General features: G+C 43.0%; 1 protein-coding gene across 4 annotated transcripts in view; it reads right to left on the bottom strand.

Annotated features, from left to right (window-relative positions):
• The window catches only part of GDPD1 (glycerophosphodiester phosphodiesterase domain containing 1), a 63,576-nt gene that overhangs the window by 17,580 nt on the left and 20,172 nt on the right, over window positions 1-25,824 (bottom strand). For all 4 annotated transcript variants that reach the window (XR_004430699.1, XM_033183699.1, XM_033183700.1 and 1 more), the window contains exons 3-6: window positions 16,578-16,713; window positions 12,635-12,680; window positions 2,867-2,985; window positions 2,271-2,360 (exon numbers count right to left, since the gene is read on the bottom strand). Coding sequence is in view for 3 of the 4 variants with exons in the window: in XM_033183699.1 (XP_033039590.1) it covers window positions 2,271-2,360; window positions 2,867-2,985; window positions 12,635-12,680; window positions 16,578-16,713 (391 nt within the window). In the remaining variant the exon portion in view is untranslated. The remainder of the gene's footprint in view (window positions 1-2,270; window positions 2,361-2,866; window positions 2,986-12,634; window positions 12,681-16,577; window positions 16,714-25,824) is intronic.

Here is a 25,824-nt window from a genome sequence, read left to right as displayed (position 1 = left end):
AACAACAACCTTACTTGCTTTAGTGGGAATCTCAATTATACTCTGAATTGTAATGATGCTGACTGTGCATGTTTTTCCCTTCTCTGCTAGGAAGGAAGGCCTGCCCAAAGAGGTTTTTTGTTTTGTTTTGTTTGTTTTTTAAGGCTAGTCAAATGAAGCACTGGGAGTGGAGAAATAAATAAATCTGTAACTGGTTGTAATCAATTAATTGTTTTTTTTTTTTTTTTTTTTTTTGAGACGAGTCTCGCGCTGTCACCCAGGCTGGAGTGCTGTGGCCGGATCTCAGCTCACTGCAAGCTCCGCCTCCCGGGTTCACGCCATTCTCCTGCCTCAGCCTCCCGAGTAGCTGGGACTACAGGCGCCGCCACCTCGCCCGGCTAGTTTTTTGTAGTTTTTTTAGTAGAGACGGGGTTTCACCGTGTTAGTCAGGATGGTCTCGATCTCCTGACATCGTGATCCGCCCGTCTCGGCCTCCCAAAGTGCTAGGATTACAGGCTTGAGCCACCGCGCCCGCCGTAATCAATTAATTGTAAACACCATTACACTCAGATCAGCCACCAAAGAGTTCTTTGTATTTGAAAATTGCTACTTATATCATTTCTTCTATATTACAGATTATTTCAGCATCTTCAATGCTCAAGATTTTTTAACATCTTAAATTTCAAATTCTCTTAGCTGATGATGTATGTAAATTTGCTTATGAAGGTTTAACTATAATTTTAAAACATATACAATTAATTTTTATCCACTTTGTTTTTTTTTGAGACAGAGTTTCAGTTTGTTGCCCAGACTGGAGCGCAGTGGTGCGATCCCAGCTCACTGCAACCTCTGCCTCCTGGGTTCCAGCCATTCTCCTGCCTCAGCCTCCTGAGTTCCTGGGATTACAGGTGCGCACCACCATGCCCAGCTAATGTTTGTATTTTTAGTAGAGATGGGGTTTCACCATGTTGGCCAGACTGGTCTCGAACTCCTGACCTCAGGTGATCCATCTGCCTCGGCCTCCCAAAGTGCTGGGATTACAGGTGTGAGCCACTGCGCCCGGCCGACATATTTTCTTTAACCAGAAAATTTTCAGTGGGTAGATGGTCCTGCTTTTATATCTTGCTTAATAATCATGATCTTGCATGATCTTGGCTTAACTTGCTTAAATCTATTTGGAAGTTATAGAGTTGAGGAACTGAATTTTTTTCTATATTTTTTTTCTTAACGATAACAGGATTTTTTTTTTTTTTTTTTTTTTTTTGAGACAGGGTCTGGCTTTGTCACCCAGGCTGGAGTACAGTGGCAGGATCTTGGCTCATTGCAACCTCTGTCTACCAGGCTCAAGCCATCGTTCCACCTCAGCTTTCCAAGTAGCTGAGACTACAGGCATGTGCCACCATGCCTCGCTAGTTTTTGTATTTTTAGTAGAGACGGGGTTTCCTCATGTTCCCTAGGCTGGTCTCGAACTCCTGAGCTCAAAGTGATCTGTCCGCCTTGGCCTCCCAAAGTGCTGGGATTACAGGGGTGTGAGCCACTTAGCCTGACCCTAAATAATTTCTTTTCCTTTCTTTCTTTCTTTTTTTTTTGAGATGGAGTTTTGCTCTGTCACCCGGGCTGGAGTGCAGTGGTGTGATCTCAGCTCACTGCAGTCTCTGCTTCCCAGGTTCAAGCAATTCTCCTGCCTCAGCCTCCCTAGAAGCTGGGATTACAGGGGCACGCCACCACACCTGGCTATTATTTGTATTTTTAATAGAGACAGGATTTCACCACGTTCGCCAGGCTGGTCTTGAACTCCTGACCTCGTGATCTGCCCGCCTCGGCCTCCCAAAGTGTTGGGATTACAGGCATGAGCCACTGTGCCCAGTCTGAAATAAGATAAGTTTTAAAAATTATTACTGTAATAGGAGCCGGGCACAGTGGCTCATACCTGTAATCCCAGCACTTTGGGAGGCCAAGGTAGGAGGATTGCTTGAGTTGAAGAGTTTGGGACCAGAGTGGGTAACATAGTGAGACCTCATCTCTACTAAAGATTTAAAAATTAACTGGGTGCAGTGGTGTGTGCCTGGAGTCCCAGTTACTTGGGAGGCTGAGGCAGGAGGATCACTTGAGCCCAGGAGTTTGAGGCTACAGTAAGCTATGACTGCACCACTGCACTCTAGCCTGGGTGACAGAGTGAGACCCTATCTCTAAAAATAAGAAAGAGAAACAAAAATTATTACTATAATAACTTATCATTTATAGATACAAAACAACAACAAAGATAATTCTGTATAATTTTTGAAGCTTACCTCTTTGTAGCACTTTTCTACAATTTCATAATTGGCATTACCCCACACTGTTATGTGTTCGCGATTATACTGCTTCACCAACTCTGAAACCTACGTGTGAAAATTCAAAATTTTATGCATGTGCCTATTTGCAAATCCACTAACATTTCACTTAAAAAATGAATTAGGATTGACTATCTGTCAATGAATAGCATAACATTTTAGAAGAATCAATATGTAAATTTAGAATATTTTATAAAATGTAAAATTTATTCACATTATATCATTATATAATTTATTTAACAGAATACAGTTATTTAGTAATTTGACATAAACTAACCACGAATGAAACAAGTTAAACTAGAAGATAATTATATAAATGCCAGAATGACTGGTTCATACAAGCTTACCTTATCCATGACATGCCAACTCTCTCTGAAAATAGGCTCTCCTACAGTAACATGATCTCTTCTACTAGGGCATTATTTAAAACAATGCTGATCCCTATGGTATCACATTTCCTTGAGCGTTATCAATCTATGCAGTCACCTACTCTAACCTTATTTAGTTTGTGAAATAGGATGCAACACACCCAGAGGAGGCAATGCCTTGAGTACCTTCTTAATCAGCACATTGTTGTTGACTTTGATATCGATGTTAATGGGAGTGTTAGGAAAGGCCTCAAAAACTTCCTTCAGTAATGGAATTCGGTTATCTTTTCCTTCACATTGGCATGCTGAGAAAGCAAGATTTTTAAATGCATTTTTAAAATACAAGTTTTGCTTTTTGATGACTAGAAAAGGTATAGAATATATTCATTAAAGGACATTTACAAAATAAGAAAAAGTATAGAGAAGAAAAAAATCATGTAAATCCAACAACTTAGATATAAACGCTATGACCATTTGGTGTACTTTCTCTACTCTTTTTTCCTATGCATGATTTAATATAGTAATAATAATATGATATGCTACAGATTTTAACTTGATATTTTCACATAAAAATAGATATTTTCCTGATTTACTGTGCTGATTATGATTTATTTTTTACTAATTTTTTATTTTGAGATAACTACAGACTCACAATCAATTGTAAGAAATAATAGGGTCCATGTACCCTTTATCTGGATTTCCCAGTGGTAACCTTCTTGCAAATCTATAGTACGATATCACAACCATGATACTGACATTGATACAATCCACCAATCTGATTATATCATAATTTTTTAAAAGGTGTCAAAATACTCCATTGAGTAGCTATACAATAATTTATTTTAATTTAACCATTTCCCTACTAGTAGATACTGAGATTGTTTCTAAAGTTTTGCTGTATCATCATTGACTTTTTCAGAGATTAAAAATAACATTCAAGCAAGGGAAGTACACACTAAATCAGTAATGTGTTGAAGAATTATATGAATGCAGTTATTCAAAGAAAATTCAAGTAATGAGAAAATTAGAAGGGGACTTTAATTGTTGTTTATATTTTCTGAGGATTATTTTCTTTAGTCTTTCTTTAGTCCCTTTGGTTGGATGTTTATTTGTTTGTTTGAGACAGGGTCTCACTCTGTCGCCCAGACTGGAGTGCAGTGACACAATCTCGGCTCACTGCAACCTCTGCCTCCTGGGCTCAAGTGATCCCCCCACCTTAGCCTCCTGAGTAGCTGGAACTACAGGAACACCACCATGCTCGACTAATTTTTTTGTAGTTTTTGTAGAGATGGGGTTTTGGATTTGGCCAGGCTGGTCTCAAAATCCTGTGTTCAAGTGATATGCCTGCCTCGGCCTCCCAAAGTGCTGGGATTACAGGCATGAACCACGTACCCAGCCCCTTTTTTGTTGTGTTTTTGAGACACGATATTGCTCATAGCCAAGGCTGGAGTGCAGTAGCATGATGGCTCACTGCAGCCTCCCACACTCCAGCAATCCTCTGGGACTACAGGCACGCACCACTACGCCCATCTCTCTCTCTCTCTCTCTATATATATATACACACATATATTATATACTCTCTAGAGTATATATATTCTATATATAATAGAGTATATATACATCTCTCTCTCTCTATATATATATATATATACACACACTTTTTTTTTTGAGATGGATTTTCGCTCTTGTTGCTCAGGCTGGAGTGCAATGGCGTGATCTCGGCTCACTGCAACCTCCGCCTCCCGGGTTCAAGCAATTCTGCTTCAGCCTCCTGAGTACCTGGGATTACAGGTGCCCGGCACCACACCTGGCTACTTTTTTGTAATTTTAGTAGAGGCGGGGTTTCACCATGTTGGCCAGGCTGGTCTCAAACTCCTGGCCTCCAGTGATCCAGCAGCCTCGGCCTCCCAAAGTGCTGGGATTACAAGCGTGAGCCACTGCACCTGGCCTATTTTTTGTTTTTTTTTTTTAATTTTTAATTTTTTTTTTTTGAGACAGAGTCTTGCTCTGTCGTCCAGGCTGGAATACAGGGGCCGGATCTCAGCTCACGGCAAGCTCCGTCTCCCGGGTTTACGCCATTCTCCTGCCTCAGCCTCCCGAGTAGCCAGGACTACAGGCGCCCACCACCTAGCCCGGCTAGTTTTTTTTTTTTGTATTTTTTAGTAGAGACGGGGTTTCACTGTGTTAGCCAGGATGGTCTCGATCTCCTGACCTTGTGATCCGCCCATCTCGGCCTCCCAAAGTGCTGGGATTACAGGCTTGAGCCACCGTGCCTGGCCTTGTTTTATTTTTTGTAGTGACAAGGTCTCACTGTATTTTGCCCAGGCTGGTCTTGAACTCCTGATCTCAAGCAAACTTGCCACCTCAGCCTTCCTAAGTGCTGGGATTACAGGTGTGAGCCACCACACCTGGCTCTCTAGTCCCTTTTGACTCTAATGACTCTAATCATTTATATAATTTACTATACATACTATATAACTATTGTAAAAATTGTTCTGCTTCCACCTGAAACTTCAATTCCGCTAATCTGCAAATAACAAAATGATGAAAAATCCTTTATTCCATCTTATTATATGGCAATAAAAAAATGCATTATCCAAAAGTAAATGAAATCCATGTCAGAAAATTAAATTATTTATAATTAGAACCTATGTGAAAAGCAGCATGTACATTAAAGAGGAAAAAAGGAAAAGTCTGTTACTATACTTCTTGTAATTCTGATGGGGGTCTGGGTTACTCTGATGGGACTGGCAATCATTGGCTCTGCCTCTCTGACCACAGACTAAATATATGACCAGTCTAACCTGTTAAGCATAACAATATGGACACTGGGAGAGAAGGCCTCTTGAAATCCTTTGCTGATTGGATCATGTACAAGCTGCCAAGAGTTCATCTCTGTGGAAAGGGTGTCCCTAAAAGCAAAGCTAACACAAATGAAAGCAAAAGCAAGAAACAGAGATAGAGACCAATTACTGCTTGAGCAACTGGAATCAGTCATGTCTGAGGGCATATAACCCTTGGACTTTCTAATTATGAAAGCCAATACATTCTTTGTAAATTTTTTTCTTAAGCTATCTTGAGATGTGTATCTAACACTTATAACTGAAAGAGTTTAAACTTATCATAGGTACATAATTAAACTTTAAAAATTATGTTTATAGTAGATAGCTTGTATACATATATATTTGTTTGTTTGTTTGAGACAGGGTCTCAACCTGTCACCCAGGCTGGAGTGCAGTGGCATGACCATAGCTCACAGCAGCCTTGAACTCAGCTCCAGTGATCCTCCTGCCTCAGCCTCCGAATAGCTGAGATTAGAGGCATGTGCCACCATACCCGGCTTTTTCTTTTCTTCTTTTTTTTTTTGGAGACGGAGTCTCACTCTGTTGCCCAGCCTGCAGTGCAGCGGTGCCGTCTCAGCTCACCACAACCTCCGCCTCCAGGGTTCAAGCAATTCTCCTGCCTTAGTCTCTGGAGTAGCTGGGATTACAGGCATCTGCCCCACCATGCCTGACTAATTTTGTATTTTTAGTAAAAATAGGGTTTCTCCATGTTGTTCAGTCTGGTCTTGAACTCCCAACCTCAGGTGATCCGCCCACCTTGGCCTCCCAAAGTGCTGGGATTACAGGCGTGAGCCACCATGCCTGGCTCCCCCCCACCCTCCTTTTTTTTTTTTAAGTAGAGATGAAGTCTTGCTTTATTGACCAGGTTGGCGTTGAATTCCTGGCCTCAAGGGATCCTCTCACCATGGCCTCCTTGAATGCTGGGATTATAGGCATTAGCCACCATGTTTTTACCTACCCAATATTATTCCTTCCTTTGGAAACCTGTATTTCACATCATATCTCCTTATCTCACATTGTTCCAATAGGGCTGTCAACACACTACCCACTGCCCATTCACCCTCGGGGGTGGGCATATAATCATAATAGCCCACTTCTTTTCTTCTTTTTTTTTTTTTTTTTTTTTAGGACGGAGTCTTGCTCTTTCGCCCGGGCTGGAGTGCAGTGGCCGGATCTCAGCTCACTGCAAGCTCCGCCTCCCGGGTTTTATGCCATTCTCCTGCCTCAGCCTCCGGAGTAGCTGGGACTACAGGCGACCGCCACCTCTCCCGGCTAGTTTTTTGTATTTTTAGTAGAGACGGGGTTTCACCGTGTTAGCCAGGATGGTCTCGATCTCCTGACCTCGTGATCCGCCCGTCTCGGCCTCCCAAAGTGCTGGGATTACAGGCTTGAGCCACCGCGCCCGGCCTTCTTTTCTTCAAGATGGCTACATGACCCAAGGTGGGTCAAACAGTGTCTTTCTCTGGGACTTCATGCTTGAAGCTCATAAGGAAGACTGCCTTTTTGTCATGGTGTGGGCAAATTAAAAAATTAATTTAGGCCGGGTGCGGTGGCTCAAGCCTGTAATCCCAGCACTTTGGGAGGCCGAGACGGGCGGATCACGAGGTCAGGAGATCGAGACCATCCTGGCTAACACGGTGAAACCCCGTCTCTACTAAAAAATACAAAAAAACTAGCCGGGCGAGGTGGCGGGCGCCTGTAGTCCCAGCTACTCCGGAGGCTGAGGCAGGAGAATAGCGTGAACCCGGGAGGCGGAGCTTGCAGTGAGCTGAGATCCGGCCACTGCACTCCAGCCTGGGCGACAGAGCAAGACTCCGTCTCAAAAAAAAAAAAAAAAAAAAAAAAAAAAAAAAAAAAAAAACAATTAATTTAGCAGTCAAGTAAGATGCATGTAAGAATCAGTTTACAAAAAGGTCAAACAGATGAAACTAACTTTGGAACAGCAAAATAACACATAAGAATATTCTATCTAACAGCGAGGGAATGAGAAAACTAAAATGTGTGCTGAGAAAAAAAAAGTGCTATAGTGATGTAAAGATACAAATATTAGGCTAGGTGCAGTGGCTCACTCCTGGAATCTCAGCACTTTGTAAGGTTGAGGCAGGAAGACTGCTTGAGGCCAAGAATTCAAGACCAATCTGACCAACATAGCGAGACCCGATCTCTACTTAAAAATAATAATGCATAAATTAGATGCCTCAGCCAGCTTAGAATGTAGAAGAACATTTGGAAAAAGAGAAGTTTGCTCCAGTATTTTTCTAAGCAGAAGGTAACCAGCTAGGAAGTGGTGGACTATAAAAAGAAAAGAGGGAAATAATAGGAAATAGGAAAAATAGACAAGGAGTATGCCATAGGATGTGTTGGTTGATGGAATAGTGGCCCCTATGCAAGTTAGGGGCCACTATTTAAATAGTTTTCACTATTTGGGGAACTTTAAAATGATAATTATAGTCAACTCTAGATCATCCAAATTATGCGTTTTCCATGAAAAAAAAAAAAGGTACTTTCAACTAATTGGGATAGATAATAACAAACCCTTTGGTTAACATTTTTTTTTTTTTTTTTGAGACAAAGTCTCGCTCTGTTGCCCAGGCTGAAGTGCAGTGGCATGATCTCAGCTCACTGTGATCTCCACCTCCCAGTTCAAGCGATTCTCCTGCCTCAGTCTCCCAAGTAGCTGGGAGAACAGGCGCATGCCACCATGTCCAGCTAATTTTTGTATTTTTAGTAGAGATGGGGTTTCACCACATTGGCCAGGCTGGTCTCAAGCTCCTGACCTCAGGGGATCTTCCTGCCTCCACCTCCCAAAGTTTGAGGATTACAGGCGTGAGCCACTGCGCCAGGCCAATTCAGCATTTTTTTTTTTTTTTTTTGAGAGAGTCTTGCTCTGTTGCCCAGGCTGGAGTGCAGTGGCATGATCTTGGCTCACTGCAACCTCTGCCTCCCGGGTTCAAGTGATTCTCCAAACTCAGCCTCCCGAGTAGCTGGGACTACAGGTGTGCATTACCACACCTGGCTAATTTTTGTATTTTGGCTAGGCATGGTGGCTCATGACTAATCCCAGCCCTTTGGGACAAAGAGGTGGGCGGATCACCTGAGGTCAGGAATTCAAGACTAGCCTGGCCAACGTGGTGAAACCTCATCTCTACTAAAAATACAAAAATTAGCTGGGAGTGGTGGCGGGCACCTATAATCCCAGCTACACAGAAGGCTGAGGCAGGAGGATCACTTGAACCTGGGAGGCAGAGGTTGCAGTGAGCTGAGATTGTGCCACTGGGTGAAAGAAGCAAAAGTTCATCTCAAAAAACAATAATAAAAATTTTAAAATTTTTGTATTTTTAGTAGAGACAGGGTTTCACCATGTTGGCCAAGCTGGTCTCAAACTCCTAACCTCAAGTGATCCACCTGCCTCAGCCTCCCAAAGTGCTGGGATTACAGGTGTGAGCCACTGTGCCCGGCCTGGTAAGCAAGAACTCTATGCAAGGGAACAGGATAGAAAAAACGGAACCACTTTTTGACGAATCTGAGTCAAGTTTCTTGTTTTATTTCTCTCTTTTTCTTTTTTCTTTTTTTTTCTGAGACAGAGTCTCACTTTGTGCAGTGACATAATCGTGGCTCACTGCAGCCTCCACCTCCTGGGCTCAGCAATCCCCCCACCTCAGCCTCCCTAGCTAGGACCACAAGTGCATACCATGCCTGGCTAATATTATTTTTATTATTTTTGTAAAGATGGAGTCTCTGTATGTGGCCCAGGCTGGTCTCAAACTCCTGGGATCAAGTGATCCTCCTGCCTTAGCCTCCCAAAGTGCTGGGATTACAGATGTGAGCCACTGCCATGGTTCTGAGTCAAGTTTTTACACACAGTTTATTAGTCTGTTCCAAATGCAGTCAACTCCACATTTGAGGATCAGTCTAAAGTCAACTATGATATGAGAAAAATGCAATATAAAAGGAAAGCTAATTATTATTATTCTTTTCAGATATCTGAAACTTGACAGTACACAGTGTTGTTCTTTTTTTTTTTTTCACAGCATTGTTCCTTTTTTTTTTGTTTTTTGAGACAGAGTCTCGCTCTTGTTGTCCAGACTGGAGTACAATGGTACGATCTCAGCTCACTGCAACCTCTGCCTCCCAGGTTCAAGTGATTCTCCTGCCTCAGCCTCCCAAGTAGCTGAGATTACAGGTGCACGTCACCACGCCCGGCTAATTTTTGTATTTTTAGCAGAAATAGGGTTTCACCATGTTGGCCAGGCTGGTCTCAAACTCCTAACCTCAGGTGATCCACCTGCCTCGGCCTCCCAAAGTGCTGGGATTACAGGTGTGAGCCACTGCACTGGACCCACAGCATTGTTCTTAATACATTTGAGAATAGTGTTCCAATGGAGAGGCAGTATGGTACAGTTGAACACTGGTCTGCTAAGAGAGACACCTAGTTCAAGTTCTAGCATTGTTATTTCTTTGTTATATGAACTTGATTAAGTTAGTTTGCATCTTTAGACTTCAGTTTCCTTGTCTATAACAGAAGATAAGATTAGACAGTCTCAAAGGTCTCTTCACATTCAAAAACTGGCTGGGTGTGGTGGCTCATGCTTGTAATCCTAGCATTCTGGGAGGCCAGGAATTCCAGACCAGCCTGGCCAACATGGTGAAACCTCATCTCTACTAAAAATAAAAAAATTAGCCAGGTGTGGCGGCAGGCACCTGTATCTCAGCTATTCAGGTGGCTGAGGCATGAGAATCTCTTGAACCCAGGAGGTGGAGGTTGCAGTGAGCTGAGATTGAGCTACTTCACTCTAGCCTGGGCAACAGAGCAAGACTCTGTCTCAAAAAAAAGAAGAAACAGTTTCATGACTTTATGAGGGACATACAAAACCAGGAAGAATTTAAAACTTTTTTTTCCTCAAAGGATTTTTTTTTTTTTTTGAGACAAGGTCTCACTCTGTCACCCAGGCTGGAGCATAATGGTGTAAGCATAGCTCACTATGGCCTTCAACTCCCAGGCTCAAGGGATCCTCCCACCTCAAGTCTCTTCAATAGCTGGGACTATAGGCACATGCCACCATGACTGGCTAATATTTTTTTTAGAGATGGGGTCTTGCTATGTTGCCCAGGCTGGTTCCAAATTGTTGGTCTCAAGCAACCCTCACGCCTTGGCCTCTCAAAGTGCTGAGATTATAGGTGTGAGCCACCACATCTGCTGGATTTTTAAATTTTTTATTTTTTTATTTTTTTATTTTTTTTTTTTTGGAGACGGAGTCTCGCTCTGTCACCCAGGCTGGAGTGCAGTGGCCGGATCTCAGCTCACTGCAAGCTCCGCCTCCCGGGTCTAGGCCATTCTCCTGCCTCAGCCTCCTGAGTAGCTGGGACTACAGGCGCCGGCCACCTCGCCCGGCTAGTTTTTTTTTGTATTTTTTAGTAGAGACGGGGTTTCACCGTGTTAGCCAGGATGGTCTCGATCTTCTGACCTCGTGATCCGCCCGTCTCGGCCTCCCAAAGTGCTGGGATTACAGGCTTGAGCCACCGCGCCCGGCCGGATTTTTAAATTTTTATGGGACTTTCTTTGGCTTTGCTCTACAAAGGGAAAAATAGGAAAAACTTCATTTCTGAAATTTTCTTAACTTTCACAAGTCCAAAATTGACACAAATATTATAATAGCTTGGCAAGTATAATTCTATAAACTACAAGAATGAAGAAAAGTTTCCTCAAACCAACAACTTCAACTTACCTAGAAATTGAAATCAAACACATCTGAGGTTTAAATATCCCTTAGAAATAACTAATGCTAAACTTTTTCTGATTTTTATTTCGTTTTCAAAAATTCCCCTATCCATGGTCAATTTTTAAAAAAAATTTTTTTATTTTAGAGACAGGGTCTTGCTATGTAGCCTAAGCTAGACTCCCAACTCTTGGGCTCAAACGAGCCTCCCAACTCAGTCTCCCAAGTAGCTGGGACTAGAGGTGTATGTCACCACACCTGGCTTGGCCAATTTTAAATCTAGTTCGTGGAGCAGTTACAGTTCTTTTAAAAAATTAATATAAATGGAGCTGACATTTAACCAAGGTTTCAACTAAATCATACCAAGATTCATGAGATTTAACATCTTATGGTTTTATTGAGTTATACATTTGAATCATTAAAAAATGTGAGACAATGTCCCTTGTGACAATGAGGGAGCCCGTATCTGTTCAGCACATATCTTAAGGTGGTATATTTTCCATTCTAACATCTGCAGTAACTAACAAGTTGGGTCAAGGGACATGTTTCTTTGTGAGAAATGTTCCCTCAGAAGAAAACTGCTAAGTGAAGATGACTAGGAAATGGTTTATTTGAATGACAGAAGTCTGTTTAATCATTTAAAATATGGAGCAGCTAAAAGACAGAATTAAATATTATGGAACCAGAACGGATTTGAAAGGGGTCCTTTCCATTTCTTTTTATTTATTTATTTATTTATTTATTATTTATTTATTTTATTTTCATTATTATTATTATTATTTTAGACAGAGTTTCGCTCTCGTTGCCCAGGCTGAAGTGCAATGGTACAATCTCGGCTCACTGGAACCTCCGCCTCCCGGGTTCAAATGATTGTCCTGCCTCAGCCTCCCAAGTAGGTGGGATTACAGGTGCACATCATCATGCCTGGCTAATATTTTTTGTATTTTTTAGTAGAGATGGGGTTTTGCCATGTTGGCTAGGCTGGTCTCAAACTCTTGACCTAAAGTGATCTGCCTGCCTCAGCCTCCCAAAGTGCTGGGATTACAGTCGTGAGCCACTGTGCCCAGCTCTTTTCATTTATTTTTTATTATATTTTTTCGATGGATGACTACTATAAGTTGCGGCAATATTCTAGAATTTGAACCTTTAGAAGTGAAATGTTTCTTGCAATCAGTATGCAGGTTTAAATTAACTGTATGTGAATTTAAGTAGCATAAATCAGTTAAGTCTTTGGACCTGATAATTTTACATCAGATAATTTTCAAGGCTTCAGATTTGTAGGCCTGAGGGAACAAACTTAGAGGCCAGTTACTTTTAGTAAGAACTTACTATGACAAGAAAACACACATATGCTTCTCAACACAAATGTTTAAGCTACAAACAAAAAATATTACCTCTTTGAAATGAGACATCCAGTTTGCCAAGGTAAGGTGGGAGCTCCTTTAAAAGACATGATCAAAAAAAAAGTTAACTCTCAAAAAATAATAAGATTTTAATGTCTTACATTAAGACACAAAGATACGCTTTTTCAACATATAGAAGAGTAAAACACTACAAAACATGTTTACATAGGCACCCTTTAGCAGAACGTCCCCAACAGCAAATTAACCATATTACTTATATATGCCATCTACAAAAAATATATTTGTACTACTTAATATAGACCTTTTCACAATAATATACAAATATTTCAGTAGAAAAATGTCAAGAATACACAATTCAATGAAAACAAAAGAAAAATAACAATTAAATAGATCTTTAAACTCATTAATAATTAATGAAATGTTAATTAAAATTTAATTAGCAAATTTGGTATTATTATAATGCTCAATACTAGTAAATATTATTTTTTTTTTATTTTATTTTATTTTTGAGACAGGGTCTCACTCTATTGCCTGGGCTGGAGTGCAGTAGCACAATTATACCTCACTGTAGCCTTGATCGTCTGAGCTCAGTGGATCCTCAGAAGGATCTGTCCTTTTGGGAGGTCTTCTTTTGGGAGGCCTCAGACTCCAAAAGCACTGGGACTACAGGCATGAGCCACCGCACCCAGCTGGCAAATGTTCTTTTACCCAATAATTTCCCTTTTGGGAGTATATTTAGAGAAATAATCTTAAAATAGAGAAAACATTATATAAATAACTTTTGTAAATACAAATATTTATATATCTTTATAAATAAAAAGCTAAAGATAGAGAAAGCTTTAATCTTTATGCATAAAGCTGTTCAGTGCAGGCTGGGCACAGTGGCTCACCCCTATAATCCCAGCACTTTGGGAGGCTGAGGTGGGCAGATCACCTGAGGTCAGGAGTTCAAGACCAGCTTGACCAACATGGTGAAACTCTGTCTCTACTAAATACAAAAAATTAGCCAGGTGTGGTGGTGCATGCCTGTAATCCCAGCTACTTAGGGGGCTGAGGCAGGAGAATTGCTTGAACCTGGGAGGTGGAGGCTGCAGTGAGCTGAGATTGCACCATTGCACTCCAGCCTGGGCGGCAAGAGCGAAACTCTGTCTCAAAAGAAAAAAAATTTCAGTGCAGTGTTATCTATAATGGTGAAAACTTAGAGCTAATCCAATGTCCAACAATAGAAGAATGGTTAAAAATAACTATATATCCACACAATGGAATGGCTATAGTCATTTGAAATGTTTATGAAAGATAAGCATGGAATCTGAAAGGTCAAATACGGTATGATTCCAACTATATGACACTCTGGAAAAGACAAAACTATGGAAACAGTAAAAAGATCAGTGGTTGGCAGGGGATGAGGGAAGGGGGGACTGAATAGGCAGAACACAGAATTTTTAGAGCAGTGGAAATATTTTGTATAATAGTGTAATTGCTGGATACATATCATTATAAATTTGTCCAAAACCACAGAATGTACAAGAGTGAACCCTAATGTAAACTATGGACTATGAGCAATAATATTGTGTCAATGTATGTACCACTCTGGTGCAGATGTTAAAAGCGGGGGACCCTGTGTCTGTGTGGTAACTGTCCAGGTATGTGGTAACTCTGTATTTTCCACTCAATTTTGCTGTAAACCTGAAACTTCTCTAAAAAATAAAGTCTAATTTCTTTAAAGCATGGAAAAGCCTGGGCACAGTGGCTCACACCTGTAATCCCAGCACTTTGGGAAGCCAAGGCAGGAGGATCACCTGAGGTCAGGAGTTCGAGACCAGCCTGGCCAACATCGTGAAACCCCGTCTCTACTAAAAACACAAAAATTAGCCAGGTGTGGTGGTGCATGCTTGTAATCCCAGCTACTCTCGCTCTGGTTAAGAAGAGTGAGACTCTGTCTCAAAAAAAAAAAAAAAAAAAAAAGAAAGAAAGAAAGAAAGAAAGAAAGAAAGAAAGAAAGAAAGAAAGAAAGAAAGAAAGAAAGAGAAAGAAACATTATAAATGATAAACATTTTTCCATGCTTTCCATTGCCCAGGCTGGAGTGCAATGGCATGATCTCGGTCACTGCAACCTCCGCCTCCTGGGTTCAAGCGATTCTCCTACCTCAGCCCCCTGAATAGCTAGGATTACAGACGCATGCCAACACACCCGGCTAATTTTTGTATTTTTAGTAGAGATGGGGTTTCACCATGTTGGCCAGGGCGGTCCCCAACTCCTGACCTCAGGTGATCTGTCTGCCCAGCTAATTTTTGTATTTTTAGTAGAGACGGGGTTTTGCCATGTTGGCCAGGCTAGTCTCGAACTCCTGACCTCTGGTGGTCCACCCATTTCACCCTCCCAAAGTATTGAGATTACAGGTGTGAGCCACCGAGGCCGGCCATTATCATGTTATAATGTTAAAGTGTCTAAAATTCTGCATACATGATGCACAGTGAGAATACAAATCTAAAAACCATAAAAGGTAGAATCCTGTTAACATAAGTGTTTTTTTGGTAGTAACTTTATACATGATTTTTCCTTCCATTCATCAGTATTTACTATTATTAATATGTACATTATAATAATCTTTTTTTTTGTTTTTTTTTTGAGACAGAGGCTCACTCTTGCCCAGGCTGGAGTGCAGTGGCGCAATCTTGGCTCACTGCAATCTCCGCCTCCCAGGTTCAAGCAATTCTCCTGCCTCAGCCTCCCAAGTATCTGGGATTACAGGGGCACCATCACGCCCGGCTAATTTTTGTATTTTTTAGTAGAGATGGGGTTTCACCATGTTGGCCAGGCTGGTCTTGAACTCCTGACCTCAGGTGATCCGCCTGCCTCGGTCTCCCACAGTGCTGGGATTACAGACGTGAGCCACCGTGCCCTGCCTCATTTCGTTTTTGAGACAGGGTCTCACTCTTTCACCCAGGCTGGAGTGCAGTGGTGCAATCTTGGCCCACTGCAGCCTCAACTTCCCAGGATCGAGTGATCTTCCCACCTCGGCCTCCTAAGTAGCTGGGACCATAGGTATATGCCACCATACCTAAACAATTCCCCCCACCCCTTTTTTTTTTTAAGATGGACTCTTGCCCAGGCTGGAGTGCAGTGGCACCATCTCAGCTCACTGCAACCTCCACCTCCTAGGTTCAAGCGATTCTCCTGCCTCAGCCTCCTGAGTAGCTGGGATTACAGGTGTGTAACACCACGCCTGGCTAATTTTTGTATTTTTAGTAGAGATGAGGTTTCACCATGTTGGCCAGGCTGATCTCGAACTCCTGACTTTGGGTGATCCACCCGCCTCGGCCTCCCAAAGTGCTGGGATTACAGGTGTGAGCCACCGTGTCCAGCCAATTTTCCTATATTTTAATAAAGACGGAGTCTTGCTATGTTGCCTAGCCTGATCTCAAACTCCTGGTCTCAAACAATCCTCCCACTTCAGCCTCCCAAAGTGCTGGAATTACAGGCATGAGCCAGCACACTTGGCCTCAAAACATTTTTTTTTTTTGAGACTGAGTCTCGCTCTGTCGTCCAGGCTGGAGCGCAGTGGCTGGATCTCAGCTCACTGCAAGCTCCGCCTCCTGGGTTTACGCCATTCTCCTGCCTCAGCCTCCCGAGTAGCTGGGACTACAGGCGCCCGCCACCTCGCCCGGCTAGTTTTTTGTATTTTTTAGTAGAGACAGGGTTTCACCGTGTTAGCCAGGATGGTCTCGATCTCCTGACCTCGTGATCCGCCCGTCTCGGCCTCCCAAAGTGCTGGGATTACAGGCTTGAGCCACCGCTCCCGGCCCTCAAAACAGTTTTTAAAAATTTCCTTTGACATTTAGTATTTAATCAGTATTTAAATAATATTAGAAATTTTTTACTGAAGCAATATCTGATATTCACTATTTTTTAAAAAAATATTACAGGCCGTGACACCTATTAGCTATTAGTTTATCATGCATTTTTACTTACACAGTATTTGAGATCAGAGATGTTTACATTGACCCCAGTTGCTCTCTTTAGATTCTCATCATGTGACACTACAACTTGTTCATCTTTAGTGATATGGCAGTCCAATTCTAGCATATCAGTTCCGATTTTAACCGCACTGAAGAAATAAAAGAAGAATGACATTCTGACACTTAAGTATACATTTAGGTTACACACATTAGATCTAACAATTCAGAGTTACAAATCCAAAATCCCATAATATTAAAATATCTCAATACCATCACCTAGTATGACTTATTCACATGAAAATATTCTAAGTGAACTGAGAATAAAAGAATCATGTTGCCTCCTTTCCATAACCAGTTATCCTTAATTCTTCAACTGAATATAATAGAATACTGAATCTGAAGTTAAGAGATTTGATATTAACTCCTGCTTTGCTGTGAACTTGCATAACTTTGGGCAAGTAAATTCTTCTCTCAGGGACTACATTTTCACTTCTATAAAATGAAAGGATTAAATAACAAGACAAGGATGCTTGCTTTTATTTTTATTTATTTTATTTTTTTGAGACAGAGTCTTGCTCTGTTGCCCAGGCTGGAGTGCAATGGCATGATCATGGCTCATTGCATCCTCAAACTCCTGGGCTTAAGTGATCCTCCTGTCTCAGCCTACTGAGTAGCTGGAACTACAAATGGATGCCACTGTGCCCAGCTAATTTTTTATTGGGCTCATGTGATCCTCCTGCTGCAGCCTCCCAAAGTGCTAGGTTTAAAAGCATGAGCCACTGCACCTGGCCACTTTTATTACTTTGATTTAACATAGTATTGAAAGTTCTAGCAATTAGGCAAGAAAAAATTAATAAAAGCATCCAAATTGGCCAGGCGCAGTGGCTCACACCTGTAATCCCAGCACTTTGGGAGGCCAAGGCGAGTGGATCACCTGAGGTCAGGAGTTTTGAGACTTGCCTGGCCAACAAGGTGAAATCCCATCTCTACTAAAAATACAAAAAAATTGGCCGGGCACGGTGTCTCAGGCCTGTAATCCCAGCACTTTGGGAGGCCAAGGTGGGTGGATCACAAGGTCAAGAGATTGAAATTATTCTGGTCAACATGGTGAAACCTTGTCTCTACTAAAATACAAAAAATTAGCCAGGCGTGCTGGCACGTGCCAGTGGTCCCAGCTACTCAGGAGGCTGAGGCAGAAGAATCGCTTGAATCCGGGAGGCAGAGGTTGCAGTGAGCCAAGATCACGCCACTGCACTCCAGCCTGGTGACAGAGCGAGACTCCATCTCAAAAAGAAAAAAAAAACCACACACACACACACAAAAATTGGCAGGGCACTGTGGCTCAGGCCTGTAGTCCCAGTTAATCAGGAGGCTGAGGCAGAAGAATCGCTTGAACCCAGGAGGCGGAAGTTGTGGTGAGCCGAGATCATACCACTGCACTCCAGCCTGGGCAACAGAGCAAGACTCCATCTCAAAAAAAGTAACAAACAAACAGAAAAAAAAACCCAGCCTCCAAGCTTTCAAAGCGGCAAATTGGAGAAATATCTCCTGTCTTTCTACTTGGCTGGCCCTGCAATAATTAAACTTTCTTTACTGTAAAACCATTGTCTCAGTGAGCTGGTTTTATCTATGCAGAAGAAGAACCCGTTGGGCATTAAGAATCGGTCAACTTGGCCCGGTGCGGTGGCTCAAGCCTGTAATCCCAGTACTTCGAGGTGGAGACGGGCGGATCACTAGGTCAGGAGATTGAGACCATCCTGGCTAACACGGTGAAACCCCGTCTCTACTAAGAAATACAAAAAAAAAAAAAAAAAAACTAGCCGGGCGAGGTGGCGGGTGCCTGTAGTCCCAGCTACTCGGGAGGCTGAGGCAGGAGAATTGCGTGAACCCGGGGGGCGGAGCTTGTAGTGAGCCGAGATTCGGCTACTGGGTGACAGAGCGAGACCTCGTCTCAAAAAAACAAAACAAAACAAAAAAAACCGGTCAACTTTATATTACATATATTTTAACATGACAAAACAAAATTTAAAAAATAAACAAAATAAAGACTGGCCAGGTGCAGTGGCTCACCCCTCTAATTCAAGCCCTTTGGGAGGCCAAGACGGGCAGTTCACTTGGGGCCAGGAGTTCAAGACCATCATGGAAAACATGGTGAAATCCTATCTCAACCAAAATACAAAAATTATCAGGGCTTGGTGGTACATGCCTGTTATCCCAGCTACTCGAAAGGCTGAGACATGAGAATCGCTTGAGCTCAGGAGGCGGAGATTGAAGTGAGCCAAGATTGCGCCATTGCACCCCAGCCTGGGTGACAGAGTGAGACCGTCTTGAAAAAAAAAAAAAAAAAAAAAGACTGTACTCCCAGTTAAGCAAGAGGCTGAGGTGGGAGGATCGTTTGAGGCCAGGAGTTGGAGGCTGTATTGTGCAATAATCATACCTGTGAATAGCCCCTACACTCCAGCCTGGGCAACATAGTAAGACCCCATCTCTAAAAGAATAAATAAATAAATAAAAGGATTAGTCCAGACCAGATAATCTTGTAAGGTTCCTTTCACCCCTATGTATTTTAGAGACAGTGTACTGCAATGGTTAAGAGCACAGACACTGGAGCCTAAATTTAAATACTGGCTCTCCCACTTATTCAAGTGAGTTATTTAGCTTCTTTTTTTGTTTGTTTGTTTGTTTTTGAGACAGAGTCTTGCTCAGTCGCCCAGTCTGGAGTGCAGTGGCACGATCTTGGCTCACTGCAAGCTCCGCCTCCCGGGTTCCCGCCATTCTCCTGCCTCAGCCTCCCAAGTAGCTGGGACTACAGGCGCCTGCCACCACGCCTGGCTAATTTTTTGCATTTTTAGTAGAGACGGGGTTTCACTGTGTTAGCCAGGATGGTCTCGATCTCCTGACCTCGTGATCCACCCGCCTCGGCCTCCCAAAGTGCTGGGATTACAGGCGTGAGCCACCGCGCCCGGCCTATTTAGCTTCTTTATGTTGCAGTTTCTTATATATAAATCAGTGATAATAATATTAGCTCTCTACACCTCCTCCCCACCTTACAGTTTACATTTCAAGCCACTCCATGCCGTCTCACTACTTCCTCTGCCTGAAATGTCTTTCTCAGAAACACAATACACAAAATAACAGACAAAAACTTGAAAAGTCACTTCACAAATGAAGATTCCCAAATGTCCAATAAGCATATGAAATAGATATTCAACATCAAAATTCATTAGAGAAATGTATATGAAAACCACAGTGAGGCTGAACATGGTAGCTCATGCCTGTAAACCTAGCATTTTGGGAGGCTGAGGTGAGTGGATCACCTGAGGTCAGGAGTTGAAGACCAGCCTGGCCAACCTGGCAAAATCTCATCTCTACTAAAAAATGTAAAAATTAGCTGGGCATGGTGGTGCCTGCCTGTAATCCCAGCTACTTGGGAGGCTGAGGCAGGAGAATTGCTTGAACCCTGGGAGGCAGAGGTCACAGTGAGTCGAGATTGCTCCACTGCACTCCAGCCTGGGCTACAGAGCGAGACCCTGTCACACACACACACAAAAAAAAGAAAACAAGAAAAAGAGAGGGAGGGAGGAAGGAAGGAAGGGAAGGAAGGGAAGGAAAAGAAATTAGAATAATGGTTATCCAGGGGCAAGGAGTGAGTATTGCCTGCAAAAGGTAACACTGATGCCCTCCGCAGTGCTAGAAATATTCTAAATCTTTATCTGGGTGGTACAAAGGTGTACCCGTATGTTAAAATTCACTGGGTTATAAACTTAACATTTGAGAGGCTTGTCATGGTGGCTCATTCCTGTAATTCCAGCACTTTGGGTGGCCAAGGCGGGCAGATCACCTGAGGTCAGGAGTTTGAGATCAGCCTGGCCAACATGGCAAAACCACATTTCTATTAAAAATACAAGAATTAGCCAGGTGTGGTGGTGTGTGCCTGTAATCCCAGCTACTCAGGAGGCTGAGGCAGGAGAATCGCTTAAACCTGGGAGGCAGTGGTTGCAGTGTGCCGAGATCACACCACTGCACTCTAGCCTGGGCAACAGAGCAACACTCTGTTTCAAAAGTAATAATAATAATAATAAGTTGCAGTGGGCACCAGGAAAAGGCAGTCTCCCAGTAGATATAATAGAAAAAACTGAAACTGGGGATCAGCTTCCTAAGATCTCAGGAGTTGGGCAAGTGGGCTCAAGCATGCACACTAAGAGGCAAAGTGGTGGAGTTTTACTGGTATGTGATCTTCTAGGAGCATTCAACTGGTAAGGGAAGAATGCCTCAAGAGAGCATGCGTACAACTCCAGTAAACACACTGCACATGTGGCCCCTCCCAAGTAGCAGCAGGCTACTGTGCAAGCAGACAGCCCATCCCAAGGGAAGAATCAAGGGAGAAGGGACACAAAACCCCGGCAGTATGCCAAAATATAATACCCTAAGTCAAAGGTCAAACTGGGCACTTGATCTCTCAAGTCACCACTTGGCCCTCTTCCAAATGTACTTTACTTCTTTTCATTCCTGCTCTAAAGCTTTTTAATAATCTTTCACTCTTGCTGTAAAACTCGCCTTGGTCTCTCGACTTCTGCCTTATGCCCTCAGTCAAATTTTTTCTTCTGCGGCAAGAAATGAGGTTGCTGCAGACCCCTACGGATTCACTGCCACTAATAGAAGGGACTATGTCTGTTCCATATTTTCTTTTTTTTTTTTTTTTGAGACGGAGTCTCGCTCTGTCGCCCAGGCTGGAGTGCAGTGGCCGGATCTCAGCTCACTGCAAGCTCCGCCCCCCGGGTTCACGCCATTCTCCTGCCTCAGCCTCCCGAGTAGCTGGGACTACAGGCGCCCGCCACCTCGCCCGGCTACTTTTTTGTATTTTTTAGTAGAGACGGGGTTTCACCATGTTAGCCAGGATGGTCTCGATCTCCTGACCTCGTGATCCGCCCGTCTTGGCCTCCCAAAGTGCTGGGATTACAGGCTTGAGCCACCGCGCCCGGCTGTTCCATATTTTCTAACGTTTATGGTGTTGGGCACATTGTAGGTACTCAATATATTTCTAAATGAGGGGAATGGAGCCATGTTATCGTTATCAACATCTATTAATATTTTAAATTTTAATTAATTCTAAGTCAGATGGCACCTAAGTGTTTATCAATCATGATCCAAATCCATAGTATGTAATATGTAGTCATTTCAGAGAATATAGAATTCACATGGAATAGCATTGTTGGGGTATATCTGAATTTTAAAATAGGTATGATGATGGAGACAAGACACAGCCAAGGATCCCTGGTGGAACCCTACCTTCAAGCCTAAAACAGCCTGATGGCTGAAAGACTGAACTGTTGGTCCAGGATAAAACTGCAGCCCAGAGGGAGAACTGCCCCTGTTTGCTCACATTTTTTTTTTTTTTTTTTTTTTGGGGGGGGTTGAGTTTCGTTCTTATTGCCCAGGCTGGAATGCAATGGCACAGTCTCGGCTCACTGCAACCTGCACCTCCCGGGTTCAAGCGATTCTCCTGCCTCAACCTCTCAAGTAGCTGGGATTACAGGCGCCCCACTATGCCCACCTAATTTTTGTATTTTTGGTAGAGACAAGGTTTTACCACGTTGGCCAGGCTTGTCTCAAACTCCTGAGCTCAGGTGATCCACCTTCTTCGGCCTCCCAAAATGCTGGGATTACAGACAAGAGCCACCACGCCCGGCCTGCCCACCTTTTCCTAACTATTTTTTTTTTTTTTCTTGTAGACAGAGTCTCATTCTGTCACCTGGGCTGAAGTGCAGTGGCACGATCTTGGGTCAATGCAACCTCTGCCTTCTGGGTTCAAGCAGTTCCCACACCTCAGCCTCCCAAGCAGCTGAGATTACAGGTACCCGCCACCACACCTGGCTAATTTTTGTATTTTGAGTACAGAAGGGGTTTCACCATGTTGCCCAAGCTGGTCTCAAACTCCTGACCTCAGGTGATCCGCTTCCCAAAGTGCTGGGATCACAGGTGTAAGCCACCATGCCCAGCCTCTCAACGGATTCTTTCTGAATAATGCCCACATGTGCGCTGCAGGGAGGGGGTGGAGCCATGGGAATTCCTCCCTTGTGCAGGGGTGAGGGGCCTCTTCAGCTTATGTGTGGTGGCCTGGTGATCAGTCTATGAGGTGGGAGCCTGTTAGCAGGACTCCTTTTTTTTGCTGAGAGCTTTCTTTTAATAAATTCCTGCTCTCCTCACTTTTGAATGTGTCTGTGTGCCTAATCTTTCCTGGTTGTGTGACAAGAAACTGGTTTTAGCTGAACTAAGGAGCAAAAACTTCTGCATCAATCATATGATTCTACTGATGTAAAATAAAGTTTTTGTTAAAAAAGTTTATGTGTAAATTTTTAAAATAATAGAAAGATATAAGGCCAAATCATGACAGGGGTTACCTCTTATAAGTGAGATGAGTAGGAATGGGAGTAAGAAAGTGAGCAGGCCAATTTTTTACTTCACATAGATTATTTGAGTTGTTTGAATTTTTAGAATATAAACTTTTATAATGGAAAAACAAATATACTGCCATTAAGAATATATCTCTTAGCCAGGAATGGTGGCTCACACCTGTAATTCCAGTACTTTGGGAGGCCAAGGCAGGTCAATCAGCTGAGGTCAGTAGTTCAAGGCCAGCCTGGCCAACATGGGAAAACCCTGTCTCTACTAAAAATACAAAAATTAGCTGGATGTGGTGGCACATGCCTGTAATCCCAGCTACTTGGGAGGCTGAGGCAGAAGAATCTCGTGAACCCAGGAGGCGGAGGTTGCAGTGAGCCAAGATCACGCGACTGCACTCCAGCCTGGGTGACAGAGCAAGACTCTGTCTCAAAAACAAACAAACGAGGCCGGGCGCGGTGGCTCAAGCCTGTAATCCCAGCACTTTGGGAGGCCGAGACGGGCGGATCACGAGGTCAGGAGATCGAGACCACCCTGGCTAACACTGTGAAACCCCGTCTCTACTAAAAAATACAAAAAACTAGCCGGGCGAGGTGGTGGCGCCTGTTAGTCCCAGCTACTCGGGAGGCTGAGCCAGGAGAATGGCGTGACCCCGGGAGGCGGAGCTTGCAGTGAGCTGAGATCCGGCCACTGCACTCCAGCCCCGGCGACAGAGTGAGACTCCGTCTTAAAACAAACAAACAAACAAACGAACAAACAAACCCAGAATATATTATCTCTTATCTACAAGACAATATTCTTGACATCAATTTATTCAACATCAAAAATAAATTACAGCAGGAATTTAATCTAATAAACACTGAGCATCCTTTTATTTTTATTTTTTGAGACAGAGTTTTGTTCTTGTTGCCCAGGCTAGAGACCAGTGGCACAATCTCGGCTCACTCAACCTCTGCCTCCCAGGTTCAAGCAATTCTCCTGTCTCACCTTCCCGAGTAGCTGGGATTACAGGCACCTGCCACCACGCCCAGCTAATTTTTGTATTTTTAGTAGAGGAAAAGTTTCACCATATGGCCAGGGTGGTCTCGAACTCCTGAACTCAGGTGATCCGTCCGCCTTGGCCTCCCAAAGTGCTGGGATTACAGGCATGAGCCACAGCACCCAGCTGAGCTAGTGTATTTAAAAGGATGCTCAGAGGCCAGGCACAGTGGCTAATGCCTGTAATCCCAGCACTTTGGGAGGCCAAGGCAGCAGATCACCTGAGGTCAGGAGTTCGAGACCACCCTGGCTAATATGATGACACCCCATTTCTACTAAAAATACAAATAATTAGCCAGGCATAGTGGTGCATGCCTGTAATCTCAGCTACTCGGGAGGCTGAGGCAGGAGAATTGCTTGAACCCGGGAGGCAGAGACTGCAGTGAGCCGAGATCGCACCATTGCACTCCAGCTTGGGCGACAAGAGCAAAACTCTGTCTCAAATAAATAAATAAATAAATAAATACACTAGCTCACATGATTCTTATTTTATCTGTGAATCACCTATGTGGGGTAAATGTATATTTCTGTCTATACTTACAACACATAATATAAAAATATTATAAAGTCATGCACCACTTAACAATGGGCGTATGTTCTGAGAAATGTATGGTCAATTTTGTCATTGTGCGAACATCACAGAGTGCACTTACACAAATCTAGATGGTATTTATACATCTATGTTATAGAGTATAGCCTATTGTTATGTGGTTACAAATCTATATGGCGGCCGGGCGCGGTGGCTCAAGCCTGTAATCCCAGCACTTTGGGAGGCCGAGACGGGCGGATCACGAGGTCAGCAGATCGAGACCATCCTGGCTAACACGGTGAAACCCCGTCTCTACTAAAAAATACAAAAAAATTAGCCGGGCGAGGTGGCGGGCGCCTGTAGTCCCAGCTACTCGGGAGGCTGAGGCAGGAGAATGGCGTGAACCCGGAAGGCGGAGCTTGCAGTGAGCTGAGATCCGGCCACTGCACTCCAGCCTGGGCGGCAGAGCCAGACTCCGTCTCAAAAAAAAAAAAAAAAAACAAATCTATATGGCACATTACTGTACTGAATACTACAGGCAAATGTAACACAATGTTAAGTTAATCTGTCTAAACACAGAAAAGGTACAGTTAAAATATGATATAAAAGATTAAAATGGTACACGTGCATTAGGGTACGTATCATGAATGGAGCTTGCAGGACTGGAAGCTGCTTTTGGTGTCAGTGAGTGAATGGAAGGTGTAGGACATTACTAAAACAGTACTGTAGACCTTATGAACACTGTATACTTAGGCAACATGATATATATTTTAAATATAGACCTGACACGGTGGCTCATGCATGTAATCCTAGCACTTTGGGAGGCTGAACCAGGAGGACTGCTTGAGGTCAGGAGTTGGAGACAAGCCTGGGCAACATGGAGAGACCTCATCTTTACAAAAAAATTTAAAAATTAGGGAGGTACAGTGGCACATCCCTGTAGTTCTAGTTATTTGGGATGCTGAGGCAGGAGGATTGCTTGAGCCCAGGAGTTCAAAGTTGCAGTGAGCTAGGATCATGCCACTGTACTCCAGCCTAGGAGACAAAGTGAGACCCTGCTTCTTAAAAATATAATAAAAATTTTTTAAAAAAACCTATTTAACTTTAGCTTACTGTAACTTCTTTATAAACTTTTAGATTTTAAAAAACTTTTTGACTCCTTCATAACACCTTAAAACACAAACATTTTACAGCTGTACAAACATATTTTCTTCCTTTATATCCTTATTATGCATGATTTTTCTATTTAACATTTTTTTAACCTTTTTTGTTTTTATTTTTTTTGAGATGG

Source organism: Trachypithecus francoisi, unplaced genomic scaffold (genome assembly GCF_009764315.1).
Source record: "Trachypithecus francoisi isolate TF-2019V2 unplaced genomic scaffold, Tfra_2.0 Lachesis_group20, whole genome shotgun sequence".
NCBI lineage: Eukaryota > Metazoa > Chordata > Mammalia > Primates > Cercopithecidae > Trachypithecus > Trachypithecus francoisi.
The sequence above is the reverse complement of the archived record's forward strand: the minus strand, read 5'-3'. Positions and strand labels throughout refer to the sequence as shown.